We start from the raw sequence: 24915 nt of genomic DNA on the forward strand, positions 1-24915 counted from the left end.
CTTCAAACATTATAAGCTAAATAAACCTTTCCTTGCTTCATTTTGGACATCAGTTACTTTGGTTCAACAGTGAGAGAAAAGAAACCAGGACAGGTGTTAGCAATAGATCCTAAGCTCCTCACATTCTGGACAAGTATTTTATGTCAGTGAGCCACATGACAGCATGCAATCCCTTTACTTTAATCCCTGCCCAATCCTACTTCTTTTACTTGTGCCTCAAAGGTACCATTTTTGCACTCTAATTATAAATAGACATAACGGCCCCATGACACCCACCCCCCATACCCACACAGTTTATGAGGGAAGACTAATTCTTGTTTTGCAGAAGCCCATGAAATATCTTTACCCTCTGCTGTGGAGACATTGAACTGCCTGCGTATGGGTAGAAAGACCACTGGGTGCCCATTTTACACCCACAACAGGGATCTGTTCTCATCCTTAAAAGGTGAATCATGAATTAACTGGACACCTTCACTCTGTTAAAACCCTAAAACTTAATGGAAGCAATAGCTCAACAGAAAGCAATGCACTGAAGGGGTCGTGGTGATAGAAGAATGTGGATGCCTAACTTTATGACTTGGAAAGTACCCTGTCTGTGGCCCTAGGGACAGTCAAAACCCAGTACTCCTTGTTGCTGTCACCCAGGCTGAGCCTAAAACAGAAGTAGTGGGCTGGGCCCTCCTCCAGGAAACCATCTTGCACAGGTGGGTCAAGTCCTCACCGATTTCCTTGAGAACCTGTATTGTAATTGTAGAAGTTTAAGGCATGCAGTGTGGTAAGTTGATATACATATCAGGGTATAATAAATCATAATCATATCAAATCAGGATAGTTAGCATATTGATTCCCATAAACATTCAAAACATATTTCATTAACATGCAGTAAGTGTACATATTTATAAAGTACAGTGTGGTATTTCAATGTATATATACACTATGTACTGATCAAATCAAGGTTACTAATATTTCAATCTCCTTATCATTACTTTGTTTGGAGGCTTTTGTTTCTTTCGTGTAGTTATTCTTAAACAGATAATAAGTTACTGTTAACTGTAACCACTCTATTGTTCTGTAAAGCATTAGAACTTTTTATTTCCATTTAAGTGTGTTTTGGTACACATTATCCAACTTCTCTCTAATTGTCTAACCTCACCTTTCCCAGTTTGCCGTAATCACTGTTACACATTCTGATCATCTTTTTAAAACATGCACATATGAAAGAGAATATGTTGTATTTGTCCTTTTCGTGTAAAACTCACTTCACTTAATGCTCCAGCTTTCCCAACTGTGGGCATATATTCCAAGGAAAAATTAGCACAAAAAAAGTTACCTGCATACCAATGTTCATAGATGTTGCTTTAACAAGAGCCAAGATATGGACTCAAACTAGATGTCCATTAATTCATGAATGGATAATGTATAGCATATACATAATACAGTATTATCCAGTCATAAAAATATGATACTCTCTCATTTGCAGAAAAATGAATGGAATTGGATATGAATTTTATACCTGAAAATGCCTAGAAAAGTTACATCATCTTTTTTCTAGTCAGACAGAATTTGGACTATTAACTAAAGTAGATACACAAGGCAGGGTCTTCTTTGACACCTGGTTCATCATCAATCTAAACTTAAACTATGGTGCAAGGGACAATACTGCCATGGGACCCTCAGGCTTCCACCAGATCCATGACAGGAACTCCTTCTAACATAGTAATTCTAACGAGGTGCACTGATGAGATCTGGAATTCTCTAAGTGTCATTGGACTAGGAATAGATAAACAATAACTTATTTGAGCTTAATCAGAGCATCATTACCTATACATTGCTGCTTATAATATACAGAATTATATTAAGTCCATGGTGTAGCTAATTCAACAATTGAAAACAAATGTACTTGTCACACCAGTACTCAGTCTCTCAGAAGTCTGAGAAAAGTTATCTTATATCAGAACAAATGGCTATCATCAAGAAATCAAATAATAACATACACTGGTAAGGCTGAATGGAAAATGGAACCCTTATATAGTGTTGGAATGTAAACTAGCACAACCACTACGGAAATCAGCATGGGCATTTACCAAAAACTAAAACTAGAAATTCTGTTCTATCCAGATATTTGCCTTAAAGGTATCTTCCTGAAAGAGCTAAACACACCTCATTACAGTAATACATGCATAAACATGTTTATAGCAACACAACTCATACTAGCTATATCTTGGAAGTTCATCAACAGATGAATTATAAAGAAAATGCAGTAATTATGCACAATGGAGTACTGCTCTGCCACTAAGAAGGATAGTCTTGAGTCATTTGTAGGAAAATGGATGCACCTTGAGACCACAATGTTAAGTGAAATAAATCAAACACTGAAGCTTAAATATTGCATTATATTTCTTATAAGAGAAATCCAGAACTATAAAGAGCAAAGTAAAAGACAGATAATAGGAAATTGGGAGATAGACCTTTTGCTAATGGGAAGGGGACCAAGAGATGGAGGAAAGGAAGAGGTTAAGGAGGCGAAGGGGATGCAAACAACTGAGATGTGCTATGCTCATGTATACCAACTCCCCACAAGGAATGTGATTGCTATGTACCATAAATATGTACTAATAAAAACAACTGATAAAAATGACATCAACTATACAATCAATAAAAACTATGAATGATCTCGAGAGGGGTGTCTGCCTGCAATTATCAAAACTTCCACATCTCTCAGCTCAAAATACACCAATTGACAAATTGACATATTTCAATGCTATTTATTTTAAAAGGTTCCAGTAGAAGTAATGAGGAAGACTTTGAGAGCTCCAGGAAACCATCTCTCTGTCTAAAGGGAAACGCTCACACAAGAGGGTGTGGGATGGATCTGGGGATGACATAGAAAGGCATAGGGTACGTTTGGAACAGAGCCACAATGATCCCACAAGTATGCTCCTTATTTGTATGCACATTTGACTTCCCCTTCCCTTCCTGGATTCTCTCATTCTTCACGGGCTGTTAGTCATCAAGGGTGGGTCCGAAGTCCTAAATCTAGCTCAGATGATGAGCAGCTGACTGAATCAGGAGTTTCTGTAAGAATCCCAAAGAATTTGAGTTTCTACCTGCAAATAAAGCAAATAATCTCCAGGAACCTAATGACCAATTATTAAATACCTTAGACAGTAAACACTTCTTATAAATGCTATCCCCACCCACAAGTGTCTACATCATACCTCCTGCCATGGACTCAAATCAAAGATTTCCCCTGTAGCTTTTGTACTATATCCTATATAGAAGCAGCACTTTATATGTCTCTTTCCTTCAATAATTTCTACCAAAAATAAGTTTCAACATTTTTGAATGAATGTATTATCATAAAAGAGACTGCTGAACTTAGATCTAAAGTCCTTATATATTAATAACTCACTTTCTAAAACAGAGCAAAACTCTGTGGATAGATTGGAGTATGGAGTGTATAGGGAACTGGATAAAGACTTAGGATGATGCATCCAGACAAGACATTCATCCACACCCTGAAATTATACCCATGAGAGCTCATTGAGCATTGTGACTACATGATTTGATTAAACAACTTGCCTTACGATATAGTAAAACATTTTCCTGGTCCCATATACACCTGTGAACCCTGGACTGTGCCTACTTTTAAAATGAACTTTCTTATTTTGGAATAATTTTAGATTTACAGAAAAGGTGCTGAGATAATATAAAACATTCACCATTTGCATTATCACAGTGAATTTTTTTATAAGTAATGAGCCACTTCTAAACTTGGACTTCACTAGTTCTCCAACTGATGTCCTTTTTGTTGAAGAATGTAAACTACATTTCAATTAATCTTCGTGTTTCTTTGTATTTTCTGGTTTACAAGTTTTTCAGTCATATCTTTTGTTTTTTATAACCTTGAAATATAGTTTTAGAGATTTAGTTATTTTATTTTATATATTTTTCTTCACTTTTTAGTACTGGAGTGTGAGCTCAGGGTCTCTTGCATGGCAGTCTAGTGCTCTCCCACTAAGCTACACATTTAGCCTATTTTATTTTTATTTTGAGACATCTTCTCACTAAGATGCTCAGATTAGCCTTGAACTTATGATCCACTTGCCTCAGTCTTTGGAGTAGCTAGGAATACAGTCATGTGCTACCACATCTCGCTTGGTTTTATTTTAAATGTCTTCCAAAGATTCTTGTTTTAAAAGTTGCGTCCCCAGTCCATGACATTGGAGAGGGAGTGTCTACTGGAAGGATGTTAATTCATTAGAGGCATGTCCTTGAAGCATATATTAGGACCCTGCCCTTTTCATATCTTCTGTGCTTCCCAGCCACCATGAGCAGGATTTCTCTCCTACAGGTTTCCTGACATGAAGTTTTGCTTTGCCATAAGCCCAAAGTGAAAAGCTCAAGTGTCATAGTTTGTCAGTGGCCCCCAGTCCTCAAGTGTTTGCACCGTGCATTTGTGATTGGTTCATGTCTAGTGCTTGGATTGATGGTGTCAGTGCTACACTTGCCTAGGGGTGGAGCCAATATACAATGTAATGGCAGGAAGGAGGCTTGTGTCTCTCCCTCTTGCCAGTTTCTGCTTTGCTGTTTTGCAGTTGCCGTGAACTGTGGGCCCGCCATGCCACCCTGCCTTAGAGCCAACTGAGTATGGACTGAAACCTCCAAAAACTGTAAGAAATAAACCTTTCCTTTCCCAAATTTGGGCATTAGGTATTTTTTCTCAGCAATGAGTAGAAAGTAACTAAGAGAGAATTTGATACCGAAGAGTGGGGTCATTTGTTGTGACTGTACCTGACTATGTTTTTCAAGAGGCTTTGGAAATGGCTTGTGGGCAGTGTTTGGAAAGGTTCAGACATGATGCCTGGATGCACAGAGCTGGAGCAGCTGAGGCCGTTCTGTAGAGGAGATCCTGTTCAGAGCTTAGGAGACAGAAGGCTGATAGAAAGCCTCACGGTAAAGACCAGGCTTGGGAGGTTTCTGCATTGGCTGTTGGACTCCTCACGGTGTATATTATGGGTTGGCAGAAAATTTGTCTGCTTTTTGCTCATGCCCAGAGACTTTGCCTGAGACTGAGACTAAGGGCCATGAACTGATTAATCTGGCAAAGGAAATTTCAAGGCAATCGAATGTTGAGGCTGTGGCATGGCTATTGTTGGGAGCTTTTAGCCAGCTTTATGTTGCAAATAAAGAGCTAAGAGCCCAGCAGGATAATTTACAATGCTGTGAGTTTGACCTTAAGGAAAACTCCAGGAAAGCTGTGGATTGAAAAGACACAGTTGAGACTTTGATTGCTGAGAAGAAACAGAGATATAAAAAAGGTGGCCACAGGGGATCCCAGGAAGCAGCAGGTCTCCACCTTTTGCAGCCTCAAAACTTCCAAAGTGAAAGAATTTTCTCAGAGGGGAAAGCTGCAGAGCACCATGCTCCAGAATGGCGACAGAGGCCACATAAGGTTCTAGAATGGTGGCAATATAGAAAAGCTTTTCTTTGCAATCAGGTAAACAGAGCCCAGCAATCCAGGCACTGCATCCCTAGAGCCAAGAGAGAAAAAGGCTGGCTACTGCTCCACCTGGAAGTAAACCTTGGTGGCACCCATGTTGTGCTGATTTTAGGTGCAAGGAAAATATACAAATTCTGACGGTAAGATGGCTTCCACCTTGATTACAAAGGGCCTAGGAAGCAAAGCAGTGTGCCCCTGAGAGGCAATTTCTAAAGATGTAAAAGTGAAACCAAAGGTGCAGTGGAGACCCCAGAAGTTTGGAAAAGCCAGGAACTTGGATCATAAAAGGAAAGCTGCAAAAAGTGAACAGAGGGTTTTAGAGAGAAGCTGCGGGAGCTGAAATCCTTGGAAATACCATGTGGGTAAAATCACCCAAGGCTTTTGGAGCCTGCAAACAAATTGCTTTGAATGCTGAGCATGAAACTATAGGACTTAATGTTCACCCTGCTGGATGCTGGACTTGTTTTGTTTCCAATGCTTTATATTCCCCTGTTTGTAACCTTTGGAATGGTAATGTTTATTTTGTGCCTTTGCATTTCAGAGCTGTTTAACCTTGTTTCATTTGTACAGGGGGTTACAGTTAAGAATTTGCCATAGATCTTGGAGGAGACTTAGTACTTGGACTTTTCAGCAATGCTGAAAACTATTAGGACTTTGGCAGCTCTTGAAAGTGGACTAAATATCTTTTATATAAAGAATGTGCATAAGTCCTGGGGGCCAGGGGTGTAATGTCAGTTTATGTCAGTGGCCCCCAGGCCTCAAGTGTTGGAATGTGCATTTGTGATTGGTTCATGTCCAGTGCTTGGATTGATGGTGTCAGTGCTACACATGCCTAGGGGTGGAGCCAGCATACAATGTAATGGTAGGAAGAAGGCTTGTGTCTCTCCCTCTTGCTGATTTCCACTTTGCTCTCAGACAGCTTTCATGAAATGAGGGCCCGCAATGCCACCCTGTCTTCGAGCCAACCAAATATGGACTGATACCTCCAAAAACTGTAAGAAATAAACCTTTCCTTTCCCAACTTTGGGCATCAGGTATTTTGTCTCAGACACGAGTAAAAAGTAACTAAGACACCAAGTGAATACGAAATAAAATATCTATGCTAAATAGGGAGCCAAAATAAATTCTTCTCCTTTTAAGTTGAATTTCTCACATATTTTGGCACAAAAATGAGAGGCTGATTAACAAAATTATACATTTGTAGAATGTCTTAATTTCCATTTCTTTATAAGTTTATCATAAATATAACTGGGGTTATTGATTTAGGGAAAAATATACCACAGAAGTCAAGTGTCTTCTATGCATATCATGTATAGGATTCATCTTTTATAATGCTAAACTTGATTATCCAGTCATGGAAGTGTTTATCAGGTTTTTCCCTTTCCATACTCTTGTCTTTGCAAGCAGATCTTTAAATTCAAGCTACTTTCAAAGAAGACAGAGAATTAAGTTTTACTTCCTGGAAGAGAGAGTACTTACATAATTTGATTTTTTGTACTATTGAGTTGTCTGTTTTCTTATTCATTCTTTCATTTGTAATATTTTACACTTGCTTTTATTCATGCTCCACATTATAATTCATGCTACATTATTGATTTTTGTTCACTTCAGCTGTTCAGTTTTGGTCATTAAAGGCCTCTTTGGGTTGGTACCTGAGTCCCTTTGACATGCCTGTATTCCTTGCTGTTGTATTACAGTTTTCTTACTTTCTGGTAATACAGCATGCCCTCACCCTACAATCAACCATTACCCCCAAAGAATTCTGGTTACTTTTATTGTAAAATAGTATGAAAAAACTAAATCTGCATGCTATGTGGAACTATGCAGGCTTGAAAAACACCTAATTACTGTGCATTCTGAAATTTGAAGATAATAGTTTTGGGACTCATGCAGAATAACCCTATTTGTGAAGCTTCTGAAATACTGGTTTTAAAGATCTGCTACTATTTTCTTCATGGTAATTCAATATTAAAAGCTCCAAAATTCAGAGAACCTTCATGGTCACATAACGAAAAAAAATTGAGCATGATTAAATAACTCCTAAGAAAATGACTATAACACAGATCCTAAAAACTAAAATAAACTATATGTATTGAAAGTTTTTACCTTGCTACGCACTACGTTAAGAGCATAATATTAGAACTAATGCTCCATAATAAAAGATCCTAAGTTGAGGCCTGTGAAAGTGAAATGTTTATTACAAAGCATATAGTACATTGTTCTGTTCTGTTCTGTTTTGTTCTGTCCTCTTTTATCTTAATCTCATTAAAATAAAAATATAAATAAACCACAAAGCAGTGTAGTCAGCAGGTGGCAGAGGTGAGACACCAAACCATATCAATCTAATTCTGAAAAAGAGGATTGGTATTCAAAGAGAATGCTGCTTTTGTCTCTTAAAGATTTACTGAGGTGAAAATGATAAATAAATACTGTTTATATTTAAAATGCACAAAATGCTAAAATGGACCTTTGTGTGTATGTCAGCTGTGTCTACCAGATCACAAATGCCACAAAAGGAGAGGTGTCTGATATGCTGCTATATATCTTGTATGTATTATAAAGCAGATATTCACCAGATAACACCTGAATGACTCTGGCCCATGTTAAAATGAAGAGTATTAAGCACAATAACACATTTTCCCATTGTATCATTATACTTGTGTTCCAAATTAGATAAAGCATTACAAATAAATATTCTACTGAAAACAGGCTACTAAATTTACATAGTTCACTTTGAGAATGAAGAAGCCTGTTCTGAATGATAAAACTTATTAAAAAAATTTAATAACAAATCTAAGCTGGGGGGTGAGCTCTGCACCATAAGCACCTGCCCCGGCAATTGTGAGGTTGTGAGTTCAAGCCCCGGTACCCCCCCCCCACACACACACACAAAATCTAAGAGTGAAAATAACTTCTCAAATCTCATTCATTTTCTTCACTGCCAAGATTAAAATGAAACTGCGTTGTCCAATACTACATCTTTATTAGCATAAAGCAAACAACAATCTTAAATAGTTATTCTAAAGCAAAGAATGTGAGTGCCGATTTTATTACATTCAGGTCAAAAATTGTCAAACACACCTTACTGTAAATGGTTTGGTTTTAATGGCATGAGTATAGTTGGATGACAGACTTAAAGAAAGTAACAGATATGACACGGACATAATAAAATCCATTTTCAAGTCCACATCTCTCAGCCAACTTATGAGCAAGTTTTAAATCATTTCTTCCTATGCATTAAATGTATTTTGCAGTATGCCAACCCATTAGTTCATCCCTTCATCAAATATTTATTTAGTCCCTTTTATATGCTGGCATTCTTCGGGACCATAACTATGAGCAAAGAAACAAAAATGCTGCTGCAGTACAGCTAACAATCCTGGACAGACAGCAATTAACAAATACAACAAATGGATGTCAAATGGTAAAAAGTACTGGGAAGAAAAATAATTCATGTAAGACATTCAAGTTTGCAATTTCAGATAGGATACTTCTTCACTGAGAAAGTGAACTAGAACAAAAAACTGAAAATGATCAGTGAGCTCACAAATTTTCATCTGGAAAAGGAAAGAGGAAGCACCAAAGCCAATAATGGCAAGGCATGTGCTGTTGTATGTGTGCAAGCAGATATTAAAAAGCTACCACAAAGTGAGTATGGAGTTGAATGTTATAGGAGATGAGATAAAGAAATAACTGAGGCACTCTGGAATGGTGGTGTATGCCTATAATTCCAGCTTTCAGGAGGTGGAGGCAGGAAGATGGTGAAGGCAACAAGGTGCAGGTTAGCCTAGGCTAGATAGTGAGTTCAAGGGCAGCCTGAACTAAATAGTGAGACTCCGTCTCAAAAAAAAGTAATGAAAAAAGAAGAACAAAAGAGAAAAAACTGTAGACAAGTGGAAATGTGGGGTGGAGATGATTGTGTGTCTTCTTGTACATAATTCTGAGCATTTTGGCATTTGCTAAATAAGGAAACTGTTATGGAGAAGAGATTTTTTCCTGCATTTTGTCTTGTTTTTTTCTTGTCTCTTTTCTTTTGTGGTAGTAGAAATTGAACCAAGGGCCTTCATATAAGCTATATTCTCAGACCAACTTGTTATTTTTATTTAAGACAATGTCTCACTAAGTTGCCGAGGCTGGGCTCAAACATATGAGCCCCAGCCTCAGCTGCCTAGAGTGCTGGAATTATGGTTGTGCCCTACCACACATGGATGAGCAGAGATTTTAGAGTTTCACTACAGCCTGTTGTTCTGAGAATGAGTTATGGGATAAGAAACCAAGAAATATGGATGAGAGGGAAAGATGACTTAGATGTAAAGAAGTAACTAAAAGGCTGAAATGAGACTGTACAGAGACAACTACTTGCAAGTGGGATGTAGAATACAAAAAGAAGGAAGAATCATGAATGATAATTAGGTTTGTGAAAGGTTTTTGCCTCAGACAGGACACTGTAACTGGTGAAGCTGGGAGGTGGAACCAAGGGCCTCTATCTTGAGGTCTCAATTCCGGCCCCTAGGCAATTTACCTGTGGCGCCAAATGAATACCAATGGGCTACCTGTGCATCACTAATGCCCCTTAGGCACCACCCAAAACCTAAGCTAGATGTATGTCCCCACACCACGTGTCTGGCAGAGAGAATGCCAGACCCCTGAAAGAATGCCAGACCTCAGAGGGTCAGGGGGTCTCTCCCCACATTCTTAAATTAAAGGTCTCTTTTATTTCATACTTCTTACCTTTTCAGCCACACCAAAATCCTATCAAATAGTTCCCTTTCGCGCCGAAAAATTCTATCAGTTTGGAGGTTAGCAACCCAATGAAAGGACAAAGCTACTACACACTGAGACCAGAAAGGCTATATGGGAAGAGTAGGTTTTTTTAGGAAGGGCTACAAATTGAAAATTATCCCAGAAAACATACCAAAACATTATTCTTTCTGGAGCCACATGAGTTAATACTAAAATTTATAAGCAAAAATTAGCAAGCAAGAATAGCTCAAAAACCACTGAAGAAAGGTCATTTTGGGATGAAGTAATTATAATTCACACTAAGACATACTACATATCCACTGTAATTAAAACAGTGTGGTTCTAGCTTTTGAGCAGAAAGATGGCTCAGTTCATTAAACTACAATGCTCAGAAATAGACTAAGCACATAAGGAATTTAGGTACCTAGCAAGAGATAAATAAAATAACTATGGGGAAGAGGAGTTTTCTGTTCAACGATGTTTTTTTTTGTTCTGTTTTGTTTTGTTTTGTTTTGTTGTCTTTTTCCTTTTTATCGGTACCAGGGATGGAACTCATGCCTGCCTGCTTGCAAGGCAGGCGCTTATACCGCTGAGCTAAATCTCTAGCCCTGTTCAATGATGTTTGGACAACTGGGTAACCGTGTGGAAAATCAGATCCATAGCTTAGAAAATACACACAACAGTTAAACTCCATGTTAATCTGCAAAACCGAGTAAACTCACAGCTTATCAGTTTATAAACTGATTTTGATTTTGTTGTTCACACTAGAATCTAGCAGTTGTGTTTTATGAGCATCTTTCCTGTAGCTCCTTTTGTGTTACCCATGCTGTATTCTCTACCTACTAGAAGATCAAAACCTCTTTTTAAAAAAACTCTTGTGCATTTATTGCTCTTGACACATACATTGGACATCATTTGTTTAGAATCTAATATTATTTCATGGTGCACAGGACTGGATCCTTAGACAATGGGTGCTTCTAAATGTAATTTACAGCTATGGGACAAAGTATGGACAAGTATGGAATTTAAATGCCTGCTTTGTGTTTTCCCACCCCTGCTCTCCTTGAATAGCACTCCTTGAAATAGTGTAGTGAGGTGAAAAGGAGTATCCACATGGAGGGGGTGGGGGAAGACGCTCAGACGTGTTCATTCTTTTGTATAAGAAATGAACCTTGCAAAAACACTGTCCATTTCTGTTGGCTTCCTTCACTCTTCATCTCTCATTGGGCATAGTAAAGTTAGGACATTTATAAACTATCCAAATCACAGCCTTATGTGAACTAAATCTCTCCCTTGCCAAGATGGTACATCAAAACTCAGCAAAATCTTATGGAAACAGTGCTCTCAAAGAAAAAACCAGCCCCCAAAGAGTAAACCATCTCTCCTGTGCAGAAATATTAGCTGGTACTTTCAGAATTTTTCATAAAAGTAACTTTTAATTGACAGGAATGCACACACTTTGGGAATGCAGATTCCCAATAAAAAGGTAGGCGTATATGTGAGAATATTTAAAAATTGCCAATATACTCACAGTTTTTTCATTATTTTCAAAAGCTTCTCTGGCTTCTTCGAATGTACAAACTTCTTCTTTGCACTCACGTTCAATATTTCCCTGTCTGATTTCTTCAAGAAGCGTATTAGCTCTTGGATAGCGTTTTAATACTGAATTGGCATTTTCTCCTGTGAGGAAAACTAAAAAGAGATACAATAATAAGCGTAAAAATGGGATAAAAATCTTATACGGGAAGTTATATGCAAGATGAAAACTGCCAGATGCTCTTTAGAAAACATAAGCAACATCCTAAAGCTCTTTCTGTGAGTCACGAGCAAAGTAACACTTAGGTACAAATGACTGTTTCTGTCTCCTCCCTCATCATATGAGGATGTCCTTTCAGTTGCAGTTGCCCTGGACAGGAAGACTGACATAATTTACCATGTTATATTCAGACTTTAGCACATTCCTGCCAACTATGAGTGTTTAAAATAGTAATAATGATAGCACTACTTATATTCATTACCTGAGTGGATATCCCAAGGCATTCTGCCATTGGAGAGCAGCAACCAAATCAAAACCTAGTCTCTCGACTATGAGTAGTTGTCCTTTTAGCTAAAAATAAGTAAAACTTCAACTGACCCAATAATATAAACCCAGAGAACTCTGACTTGTAAAAATAATGACAAAATTATATCAAATGTTTAAGATAAATTTAGCCATAATTCATCCCAATGAAATGCTAATAGCAATTTTTTTCTATATGCAGTTGAATTAAATACAGTGTAGTGACACTTACCCAACTACTTTAACTATCCTTGAGGAAAATTATTTTACACGGTTTATAGAGGCATATCAAATAAACATTTAAGATGTATTTATGAAACTCCATAAAGTAAATTAGGAAATATATGTACTGATAGGGAATTTTTATTAGTATTATATACAACTAAATTTTAAGTTCTAATGCAGTTATATTTTTCTAAGTGTCTTGCTTGTTTGGAAACATAAATATAAAACCACTAGAATTTAATCTCTGCTAATATAAACATATTTCCTAATGTTATAGATTTATAATGTGGGAAAAGACACAATGCAGATCTTTTAAGATAGTAAAATAAGCAACCTGAAATAAATGGAAAATAATTAAGTATTTAAAATGACAATGACAAATCTTGGGATCCATAAATAGGTGCACTCTGCTCTGCTTTGGAGGCTGAGTGGCCCTAACACCTCTATTTCTTTGTAACTTGCAAAGGCTAGGAGATCCCTAGGGAGGAGGCTGGACAGGCCAGAAGTCAGGAAATGACCTGGTAACTGAAAATTTGCACTTGGCAATATGTGGCTCAGATGAAAGAAACACTTCCAAGAGTACATGTTTACAAATCCTGTGTTTTATTTTCTCTAGCAATTGCATACGGACACTTGCATTACAGTATCTAGGAACAAGACACATTCATTCTCTCATGACTCCACTCAGGTTGTCTCCCATCTATAATTCCAAAATTCTCTGCATGTCTCCAGAATACATCTGTGATTTGCACATGGTCAGCTTGGGAGTCATGTTGGAAGCTCCTCTAACCTTTGCCTTGGAAGAGCTAGTAGGGGATGGACAAAGGTAGATTTGAGTCCTGAAAGGCATCCTGAGTAATCCCCTCTGCCTACTCTCACAAAATCTCCAGATTTTCCATAAACTGAAGACACAAATGCACCATGCTACAGAAAGGAAATGCCCTCATAGTTTGGGCCCAGGAGAAAAGTGACTGTGACAACAGTAAAACTAAACTCCAAAAATCAGCAGAAACACCTCAGTCCCTGGCTCACAAGAAATACGATTCTGGGCTAGAATATAAGAGGCAACTGAAAAGACAGTGTAAAACATTGGTGTTTTGAGTAAAGTGCCAGACAGTGAGTTTCGCTATATGGATTTTGCAGTGGGGGATAATCTGGGTCTGGGAGAGTCTCTTCTGCAGAAACCATCAGAAGACTAAGCACCTGCCACCCCTGATACAAACACTGACCCTATGCACTCATCCTTTTCAATCTTGCTAGAGGTATTCACGGTTAATATGGCAATATGCAGTTACCAGACAGCCAGGCCTCCAAAGGCATATCTGGAGAATGAAAATTTACAAAGCTTTGGCTTACACTTCAGAACTACCCATAGATTATGTAAGTGACAGATTTAATAAACAGCTTGGATTTTCTGATCGCCTCGTTCCCAGGTATGAAAGAGATTAATTCAGCAGGTATGGGCCAGTCCTGCCACTAGCAAATCTACTTCACAACTCAATGACAGCCACAGAGGGGCAGAACTCATTCATCTTCCTACCTTCTCTAAATGAGGATTTCCTAGTTGGACAGAGGGAGAAAAGAATTCTGAAATAAAAAAAGCAAAAGATGTTCATATACACCACCCTTTTACCAAGCAGAATCAAAGAATTGGATCTTTTTTGTGAGTGTGTTCCATTTTGCATGTGCCTGGGAATATATGGGTATATACAAGTGTTTATGAGTGCAAGTTATTGCTTGCCCTTCTACAATGTCTCACCATGTAACATCATGATTTCTTGCATTAGGGGTTATTTCATAGGGTTTGTTAAATTTCTAGTTTTATTGCTTCATTAATTGGAGATATTCTTCACATGTCTTCTTTCACTTTCCAATTATATTCCTTCCCTGTTTCTTCTTTCTTTCTTTAAACTCTCATACCATCTTAAATATTATTTTCTCCTCTTGTTTTTATGCATGTAAATATTATCATTAAAATTTATTATTTTTCTTTCTCTTTTAGTGTGACAGTCTTTGTGTGTATAAAACCATGTAATGTATTATAGTCACTGCACTTTATTCAATGGTGTGTGACTTTGTTTTATAATTTATGCTGCTTTCCATCAAGCATTTTTTCCTTGGGGTTCCTGACAATTCCTTAACTGGATTCAATCTCCTTTTATTTTCTCTCACTTTCACTTTATATTCTCTTCCTATTCTTCTTTTATTCCTTCCCTTCATATAACCTCTCAAAAGTCTCCTTCCTCCCCGTTTCTTTCCTGCTATATAAATATTATTATAAAGAATATCAAATTTAGTTTACCTATGAGTAAAGCAGGTAGCTAGGGGGAGAGCCTGAGCCAGAGGTTGGGTAACCAGCCATATTGATAAGAAGTAAATTTAAAATGGACAACAAATGTAGACTTTGGACAAAGGGTAAACATCTTCAGGCAAAGTGGAATGTAGCTTGCTCCCTACTAAAGAGAGTTACAGCCACTTCCTACTAAGCTCCTGAGTTTTGAGAAATTTAAAATGCAAAATGATCACTTTTCCCCTAGGCCCTTTATATTTATAAACTGAGTTAAAGAGCTTGTATTCTAATTGGTCATTATTCATCCAGAGAGCCATCTATAACAGGGACCACTAAACAATTGGATGATTTCTGTGATTTGTGTATCTCTAAGTAGTTTGAGATTGAGGGACCATGTGGTCAGCCCACTCAAAACCCTTCCTGAAAATGCTGGAGCTATTCTTATTTCAAATAAAACTCTCCTAACTATCTCCTTTCACTGATCATTTCATTCTTCAATATTGTGAGACCAAGAACTCAGTACAAACAGTCCTATTATAACTAAAACCTGTTTTTGTTTTTCTTTTTGTTACTATTTTCTTTATGTTTTTCCCTAGCCTAATCTACATCATTATTATTCCTTTATGTTTCAGTGCTAATTCAATAGTACAAAATCTTTAAAGCAAGTGTTACATTACATGTTGACATATGACTGGTTCCATGAATTCTTATATTACTGGCAGTTTTATCTTGCAATGCTGTGCTATGAACTTAACATAGTACTTTAAATAGGCTGAGTGGGTACTTCTGTGCTGAGTCATACCCAGAACCAATGACATATCACAGAAAGAAAGCTATTTACTAAAAAGATCTCCACACAACAGTGCTAGAGATTTCCATCTAAATTGTGCTCTTCAACACAAAAATACGATAATCATGAACATACAAGGCAAGAAGATACTTCCCTAAAAGCGCATACAACAGAAACTAAAGTGGAAGAAATTCTAGAAGGATATTTTAAAAACTTGATAGTTAAAATGATCAGTGAGATAAAAGAAGAGACAGTAAACAGATGAATGAATCAATTACTAAAGGATCATTAAGTCGTATGTTGAATGGAGTACTCTCTGTGGTCTGACATGCAAAGTTGATCAGAACTCTCAGCTTCCTTGTTTTTAAACCCATTACATATGTATCAAATAAACAGCTGCAAGAATCAAAGAATATAGTGCAGATTATGAAAGTCCACTTTTGTAGAGAGAGAGAGAAGTTCTGAAAAAGAAGCAGAAATCCTGAAAGTGAAACTTCAATCACTCAAATAAAAAAATTCAACTGAAAGTCTCTTCAGTAAGGCATCAAAAGTCATTCTATGAAGCCAATACTACCTCAATACCAAAACCAGGATTCTGAGGTACTTTTCTCTCATTGCTGAGATAAAATCAACATCCATGATTAAAGATTTATTTAGCTCACAGTTTGTAGAGGTTTCAGTTTATGATTGGCTGGATCTAATGCACAGGTGCTAAAATTCTCAGTAAGACCTTGCACACATAACTCAACAACACCATGATCAAATTGCTTTCATGTTGGGGATACAAAGATTATTTGACATACATAAACCAATAAATGTAACACACCATATAAATATAATCAAGGATGAAAATCACATGATCTTCTCAATAGATGCAGAAAAAGTTTTGACAAAATCCAACATCCTGTCATGATGAAAATAGGTATAGGAAGATCTCACTGATAAAAGCTATATATGACAAACCCATAGCCAACATAATATATAATGGGAAAAACTGAAAGCATTTCCTCTAAACTGAGGAACAAGACAAGGGTATTCACTCATGACTCTTATTCAATATAACACTTGAAACTTGTGCCACAACAATCACACAAGAGAAAGAAATAAAAGGGATATGAATAGCAAAAATAAGAAGGCAAATTATCTCGATTTATAAATGATGTTATTGTTCACGGAGCAGACCCCCAAAAATTCTACCATAAAGCTTTTATAACTGATTAGTTCATGAAAGTGACAGGATACAAAACCAGCATAAAAACATCAGTGGCATGCCTGTATACCCATAATAAGTCAACCAAAAAAGAAATCAGGAAAGCAATTGCATTCACATAAACTTTAAAAATTTTAAAATCCAAAGAATCAACATAACCAAAAAGATGAATGAAAAAATACAGAACACTGAAGAAAGAGATTGAAGAATACATAAGCAAATGAAAAGAACTTCCAAACCACTTCCTAGATACTGTTAATATTTATATCGTTAAAATGACATATAATTCTCCTCTAAGTAAAGCATAAAGACAGTAACTGGTTTTGCCTGTGGATTCTCTTTTCCAAGATCAACTCACCTTGTCCCCTCATCTGTTTGTCATGTGCAGTGAATATAATTCTCTGCACCAACTTTCTGTCATAAAGCATAATGTCGTATGTTGAATGGAGTACTTTCTGTGGTCTGACATGCAAAGTTGATCAGAACTCTCAGCTTCCTTGTTTTTAAACCCATTACATATGTTAATACAGTCTAAGATATCTCTGGATTTTAGCTAATTTTCTCGAGGATAAGCCAAACAATAAAAAATAATGTATTTTGAACTTTTAGGAGGAAGAAATCCAAAATACTACTAAAAGAAAATTATTATATGCGGTTAAATAGCAGAGTCAAGGAGAGCAGCTAATTTCTATAAACAAACAACAGGGTAATTTGTAAGGATAAACAACTGAAAGGTAACATGACAGGAATATCTTCTAACACCAATCTAACCAAATTATGAAGAGCATTCCATAAACATTTATGCGTTTCTTGTATCAACAGGCAAGGTAATACTGAGAACTATAAATAGACTAAGATGGTACGTAGATTTTATCTCACTTGGCAAATCTATTCAATTAGAAGATACTCTTGGAGTAAATGTCTGACCTACAAGAAAGATGTTATTATAGATTAGTTATCGCTGCCATATATTAGGGAACAGGAAATAATGACATTTGCCAGTGTTTTTCAAAGTAAATTCAAAATCTAATGATCCATGCCTGCATGATGATACCAAAATTAGAAAATTTCTTTCAATGTGGAAACAAACTAAGAGACAATGTTGCAGCTTTGATTTACAGGATGAGATCAGAATCTCTATTTTCAAAACACTGGACAATGTTTGTGCTACAAGGGCATACATTAAGGCTTCAAAATGCTAAACAAGGGTCTCAGGTACACCTTAGTGATAGTGTTTGGTATATATGAAGCATTAGGTTCAATCTTCAGAACTAAAAATAATCAATTTAAGCAATGATGTTTGAAACTTAAGCTCATCACTTCCCTATACCTCATTTTCCTTAATTGTGTGAGTCAACATAGATAACAGGAGTCTTGTGCACGTCAAATTATCTGCTATGACAAATATAGAGAATATAAATGTGCTTTGATAACAAAATACTGAGATATTATTTTAAACATGCAGTATTCCCACAAAAAGAAACAAAGAAAAAAGTTTATTTTGTTCTTCATATTCAATTGGAAAGTATTCTTACTCAGGAAAATATTTCAAATCTAAAATTGATATACACATATATACTCAAAATATGTTTATTTATTTAATAAATGAAGATACTTTTTCATTACTTTGAAATAAATAAATTTGTATGCCTTTAATCAAAAGAAGCAATAAAAATAGGTTAAATACAAAAGCTTTTTAATAACTTTTTAAATTACTGATTAATCCAAAATATTTAATTATACGATAAACATTCTATTTAATGTGCTGCAGATTACTAGAACTGTCATTTTAATGCAAACAAACTTTAGACAAGTTTAAATATCCCTATAAGTTTGCTGGAAAACAGAAGATAAGGCTTTAAATTTAATGGCATACTTGGAAAAATTTCTTCCAATTATTTTAGTATATACACTACCAAAGTGAGCACACTACTCTCATTATTAATTGGTTCTCTCATCCTGAATCTGATATTCTTCAAGAAGTTGCAGTTTCTTTTTGCAAGTGAACAAATGCTTTTTCTCAGGCATATTTATTGAACACAGACTGTGTACAATGAGAATGTGACAAGTCACTAAGATAAGTAGCAGATGACTTCCACCCTTAAGATTCTTCAGTGCATGAGGTAGCAAAAATAAAAGAGATAACACAAAGAGCTATGCTGAATATGATGAATGTTCTTCGACTTTAAAAGGCAGTTGTATTTCTATGGAATGCTTATGTCTCCTGTCTCCAGGTAGGGACGGTTTGTGAAGCACTTTTGGGCTGACTTTTTAAGTAATCACAGGATTGGGGCATGCAAAGATGGTGAGAAAACATAAACTAGGAAAACAAAGCCAGAGACCAAATGCTTATAACTGAGCAAGGCGAAGGACTTAAATGAGGCACAGAGAATTAGTCAGTAAGGTCAGAAGAGAAGACTCAAAATAGCAGGGAAATGAAGCTGGAAAAATTGGCCAATTGGCATGTCACTGATGCACTTCATTCATGCTAAAATGCATGAACTACTTTGTAGCAATTAGGTCAATATTTGGGGGAAAATAACCAAGAATGTTTATACCTACACAAAAGATTTGGGAATAGGACAAGGGAAAAATGGAAAGGAAAAAAATAGCAGGAAAAGGGTCCTTAAAAAATACCAAGTTAATAAACAGGAGATCACGCATTAGACTGGTGGCAATAGGAACAAAAAGGAAAAGACATGAAATACATAAATATTGTGTGATTTCTTTGGCTACTTTGACTATCATGCATATTAGCTCTTAATCAAACTAAATATCATAATTTTTTTACAAATTGGCTGTTTTATGTTTCAATAATGTTATGTCTGATATTTCCTTTGCCTAGTGAACTCTTATTTCAATGTAACATCTTCTGAAACTTTCCCTACACTTGATTCTCTACTTTATTACACAGCCATGCTATGGACTAAGTATCTATACATACTTTGATTGTAACAATTAACAAAATTATAAAATAATCTTTGACGTGATTTACTTGTTTCCATAAAGGGTATAAACTTATTGAGGTCAGGGCCCATGTATTAATATTTTGCTCCAATCTTTTATCTTTTATTGAACTTAGTAAACAGCTTGATTCAAAACTGGATTGGGTATGTGTGGAATAAATGAAAAAGGCAGAAGAGTAGAGACTCAGAATGCAAAGAAGTTTTGTAAGCCATAGACCATCTCTCTCATTATGAAGCACTAATGCAAATTTAATACATTATGAAATGTGTTTGTATACTGCATAAAATGTATTTGCAAAAATGTTCTATGAGACAGCATATTACTTTAGCAAAAGAAGCTACTTTTTGAAGCTTATAGAATATTATATATATATCATTATATATATATATATATATATATATATATATATATTCTATTAGTACTTCTCTTTGAGTATTCCTTTATATTGCTGTTGTTCTTTAACATTTATTTGATTTCCTTCACTGATTAGGTAAACGTGGAGTAGCTGGACACCAAAGTGTTTTAGGAAGAGTTTATAGCTAACTGATTTGTGCCTTGATGAAGAACTAGCTCCTTGGTTCACAAAGTGTGCATCAAAGACCCCTTGAGTACTGTGGGAAACTCAAAGAGAATGTTCAGGATATTTTACATTTTTGAAGGGAGTGCAGTAGTATTTGACATCTGTTAGATACCAAATTACTGTTTCATTCATAAGATAGTTCCATACACTTTTTCTATGCGAAAGTGGGTTTTTAGCTGTGATTTTTTAAGTGCCATGAAAATAAAAGGCAACGAGGGTGGCAATATCCCATCAGATTCTAAAATTTCAGCTGTTTAGGGACCCACAAGAATATACCTTCTATTAGAACATTGCACACATTTAATATTGACATAAAATATTGTTGTCTGTTATGGTTTATATCTAGATATCTCCTCAAAGTTTCATGTGCTCATAGGTGGGGCTGTCAAGAGGAGATTGGATTACGGGGGTGTGACAGTCATCAATGGATATGAGATTATAGTTAAACGTGGAGGTGAAGCCTGGGAGGCAGTTGTTCTTTGGCATGACCTGGTAAGCTATTATTTCCCTTCCTTTTTCCTTGATCTCTATGTTCCCTGCTGTCATGGTTTGTGTTTGTGTCCCCCAGGACTCATGAGTTTGCATTGTTCATTTGTGATGGTTCATTGTATAGTGCTTGGATTGATGGTGTCAGTGCTCCACCCACATAGGGGTGGAGCCAGGATGTAATGTAATGGCAGGAAGAAGATGTGTCTTTCTCTTTGCTGGTTCGAGTTTGCTGTTGGCGGCCGCCATGAACTGCAGCCCAGCCATGCCTGCCTGTCTTGGAGCCAACTGAGTGTGGACTGAAACCTCCAAAAACTGTAAGAAATAAACTTTTCCTTTCCCAACCTGGGCATCAGGTATTTTGTCTCAGCAATGAGTAAAATTAACTAAGACACCTGCCACTATGTCATGAGCTCTTTTCCATCTGCCATGCTCCTCTGCCATGCTGCCCTGCCTTGTAGTCAATAAACTATGGACTGAAAACTCTACAAAATGAACCAAAATAAAATTTTTCTCCTTAGAATTGTGAATGTCAAATATTGTGTCTCAGTGATGAAAGAGTCACTAAGACATTATCTTCCATTTATGTATTTTATTTCTTCTAATAATACATATGTTGTCAAGATATACATACTTACTAAAGACGTAAATATTTATTAAGCTATTTGAACTTAAAAAATAAGTGGGAATCTCAGGTATTTTTTGGCCTATAGCTCCTATACAAAACATCACTGTAATGACTAAGAGATTAGAAACTGAGAAACTAAGAACCTCTGACCTAGAGGCGCCGGAGGGCCATAGAATCTTGCCCCTTCTCGTCCAAATCCGTTTGGCAGATGGATTTTGAATGAGCTGGGAAATTCTGTCTGTGAAGAAAGAGTCTGAGATCTCCTTTAAAGTGCAAAGTTACCAAAATGTGTCAGAGGAGTAACTTTGACCCTGATAAGAATTATAATGTGCAAGAAAAAAAATGTAATGTAACCCTCTATACGTCCAATCATATCACCACTTTTAAGTTACCTTTAGCTAGCCGTTCCTCAATAAGCTACCTTGATTCCATGAGCTTGCTTGGTAAAGAGGCCATGTGCTATGATTTGGGTATTGTTTATTTCCCCAAAGGTTTATATGTTGGAAACCTTTAACAGATGAAGCCTAGTATGAGGTCCTTGTAAGGGATACACCCACAAGGCAATGTGGAGCCTTGCTGTCTCTGTGGCTCCCGTTAGGTGATGTGATATTTTCTTCTTGCACATCTGTTACTGCCATCTGCCCTGACGTGACACATTCAAGGTAGAGCTACCAAGAACCTGCTCCAGGTTGTTGGGACTTTCAACTCCCAAAAGTATAAACTACCTAATTGTCTTCTCTTTATAAAGTTAATCTGACTTAAGTACTTCATTGTGGTCACACAAAATATATGAACATATGAGAGACATTAGTGTCAGAACATCAAATTCACTAAATAGCTGAAATTTTGAGGAAGCCAGCCACGGTATGGAGTAAGCACAGGAGAGTAAAATCCTGGGTGGAAAGTTGTGCTCCTAGCATTACTACAGCTCATTTGGGGAAACCTGTATATCAGTCACTACAGTAAGTCTTTTAATTACACAGGAGTTATTCTGGGTACCAGAAGGCCTCACTTAAGCCCCCATTTATCACACAAGACTATACACTAGCAATAGTAGCAAAAGCATCAAGAGTAATAGAGAACAGGAACCTCCTACTAATGAACAAAGTACTTCAGTATCTTTTCTTTCTTTCAAAAGTCAAAGGCTTCTAGATCTAATGTACAACACTGGGAATAGGGTTGGTCAGGAAATGAAGAAAGATATCCTTGCATTAGAGGAAACGTTATTTAATTTGAGGAATAAACGTGACCTCATTGATTCTGCAAAATTGTTAAGGGGTGCATCTCAAATAACAAGTAAAAAATGTCAAAGCAAACAGCTATGTGAGTAAAGCAAAGATCAAGCATCACATCTTTATATGGAAGTTTGGAATAATAACAATAATCTCAGTTATTATGGGGTAATAATGATGCACTGATCCGCTTAGGATTTTGCAAAGAATAGATGCTCAGTAAATAGTAGTATCACTTATGCAAGTTGTTCCATGAAAAGTAAAACAAGAGATTCACTGAACTGATAATAAAAATGCATTTATAAATATAGAATAAATGAGCAAGGGGGGGTGAGTCTGTTTACTCAACTCTTGGACTAGGAATCTGATACCCTTAATCAAGCTTATGATAAAATACACTAGCTTCATAAAGTGTTATTTAAAGTCTGAGCCTCTCTTATAAAGCACTCTGTATAAGATTGCCTAAATTGTTCACCGAAGATGCATGTTAATAATCTGTACCAAATTTAATTAGTTACATAGCCTAGTTTCAGCTACAAGACCAGTGGGATATCAAAATCTTCAATATACCAAAGTTATATAAAGTATAATTGACAAATATGGTAAGTATTAAAATTATTACAGTCAAAGAGACATTGACATTAATCTCCTTCAAAATACTTCCTGTTGCTTTAAATACATTTGTCTTATCATTCTTGCCACATTCTGAAGCAGATTTGATGGTTCTCTTAAATGAGCATAATTAGTCGCTCTGTTGTGGCAGCCTTAGTGTCCTGAATCAATTAAAAATACATTTTATGGTCATTTTGACTTTGGGAAAGAGTCAGACACTGCACACTTTCCAAATTCAGTGAATAAGTTGCAAAATGACACATTGTGATGTTTTTATAAGCCTGTATTATATAGGATGACACTCAGCAATAAGATTCACTGTATTTTTGCTTATACCCTGAAAAGACACTCACAAAAATGGACGTCCAGAAGTAATTCAGAAAATGGCAAGAAATATGGATAAGTGTTTTTGAAATGAAGTGGAATACTTTGAGAGAGATTTATGGCAATGCTTTTTTTACTAGAATTTTTTTATTTAAACCCACAATGTTTTTTTAATCAGATCTTGGATATAAACTTCTGACATAGATCTTGTTGTTGTTCCATACCATCAGCCATTATTAGAACCTTATGTGAACGTATCCTGTAGAATCTTATTAATCCTTTCAGTTAGCCAATGTTGTATACATGCTATCATGCAATTTGATAAGTAATACATATTTTGGCACATCATTATGTTTTAAATTTTAGAAATTCTCCTGCATGTAAATTAATGACTATATCTAAGTCTTTATTGACATATAAGGGTCTTATGTTTATACTAAACTCAAAGGGAATAACCTTTATTATAATTGGTATGTTTGCTTTTAACTTCAAGTTTTGTCCAATGTACGTTAGTAAATATCCTATTATGATTGAATTTAAAAACAACCTATAAAGAAGATTTTATGAATGATAGGATAAAGAAGGAAATATATATATATATATACATATATTTATACATATAGATATATTTATACATATACATATATATAAATATATAAAATAAATAAATAAATAAATATATATATATATATATATATATATATATATAAAACATGCATATGTGTAGAGACTGCTCTAGTTCAATTGTGTTCTGTAGAATTTTAGGTTGATAGTTCAGGTGGTTAGTCAATATGCTACATAATCACTGTGGATATCTATAATAATAATACCACATTTATGCAGAAGTCAATGAAATCAACCCAGCATCATGAACTTAGAAACAAGAAGTGACCAAGATCATGTATCAGAACTCACGTTTTACTTATTGGAGAGCCCTAACTCCTTAGATAAATTAAGAGTCAGTTTATTTTATGCATATGCGAAAGATTGACTAAAATGTAAAAGCTTTGTTGAACATTAAAACTGAAATGTAAAAACTTCAAGGGTGGGCTGAACTAGGTCAATATATTGACAGCAACAGAAGTGAAATGCTATCTGAAGACAGGGAAAAGAAAGACAGAGGGCCCTATGAGGCCTGTTTAGAGAAGAATCTGATTCCTCTCACACTGACAGCTCCCAAAGCAATAGACATCCGTGATTATATTTATTGTAGTTAATCTGAGTCAACAATAAAAGCCCATATGATGTTCAAGATAATATTTACAG

At 36.0% G+C, this 24915-nt stretch overlaps 1 protein-coding gene across 2 annotated transcripts in view; it reads right to left on the reverse strand.

Moving 5' to 3' along the window:
- Prrg1 (proline rich and Gla domain 1) overlaps window positions 1–24915 on the reverse strand; it is a 103104-nt gene that overhangs the window by 11942 nt on the left and 66247 nt on the right. For both annotated transcript variants that reach the window (XM_013151988.3, XM_063245687.1), the window contains one exon: window positions 11778–11938. In XM_013151988.3, coding sequence (XP_013007442.1) covers window positions 11778–11938 — 161 coding nt within the window. The remainder of the gene's footprint in view (window positions 1–11777; window positions 11939–24915) is intronic.

Source organism: Cavia porcellus, unplaced genomic scaffold, assembly GCF_034190915.1.
Source record: "Cavia porcellus strain 051 isolate PalLab524CR breed Dunkin Hartley unplaced genomic scaffold, mCavPor4.1 scaffold_3, whole genome shotgun sequence".
Taxonomy (NCBI): Eukaryota; Metazoa; Chordata; class Mammalia; order Rodentia; family Caviidae; genus Cavia; species Cavia porcellus.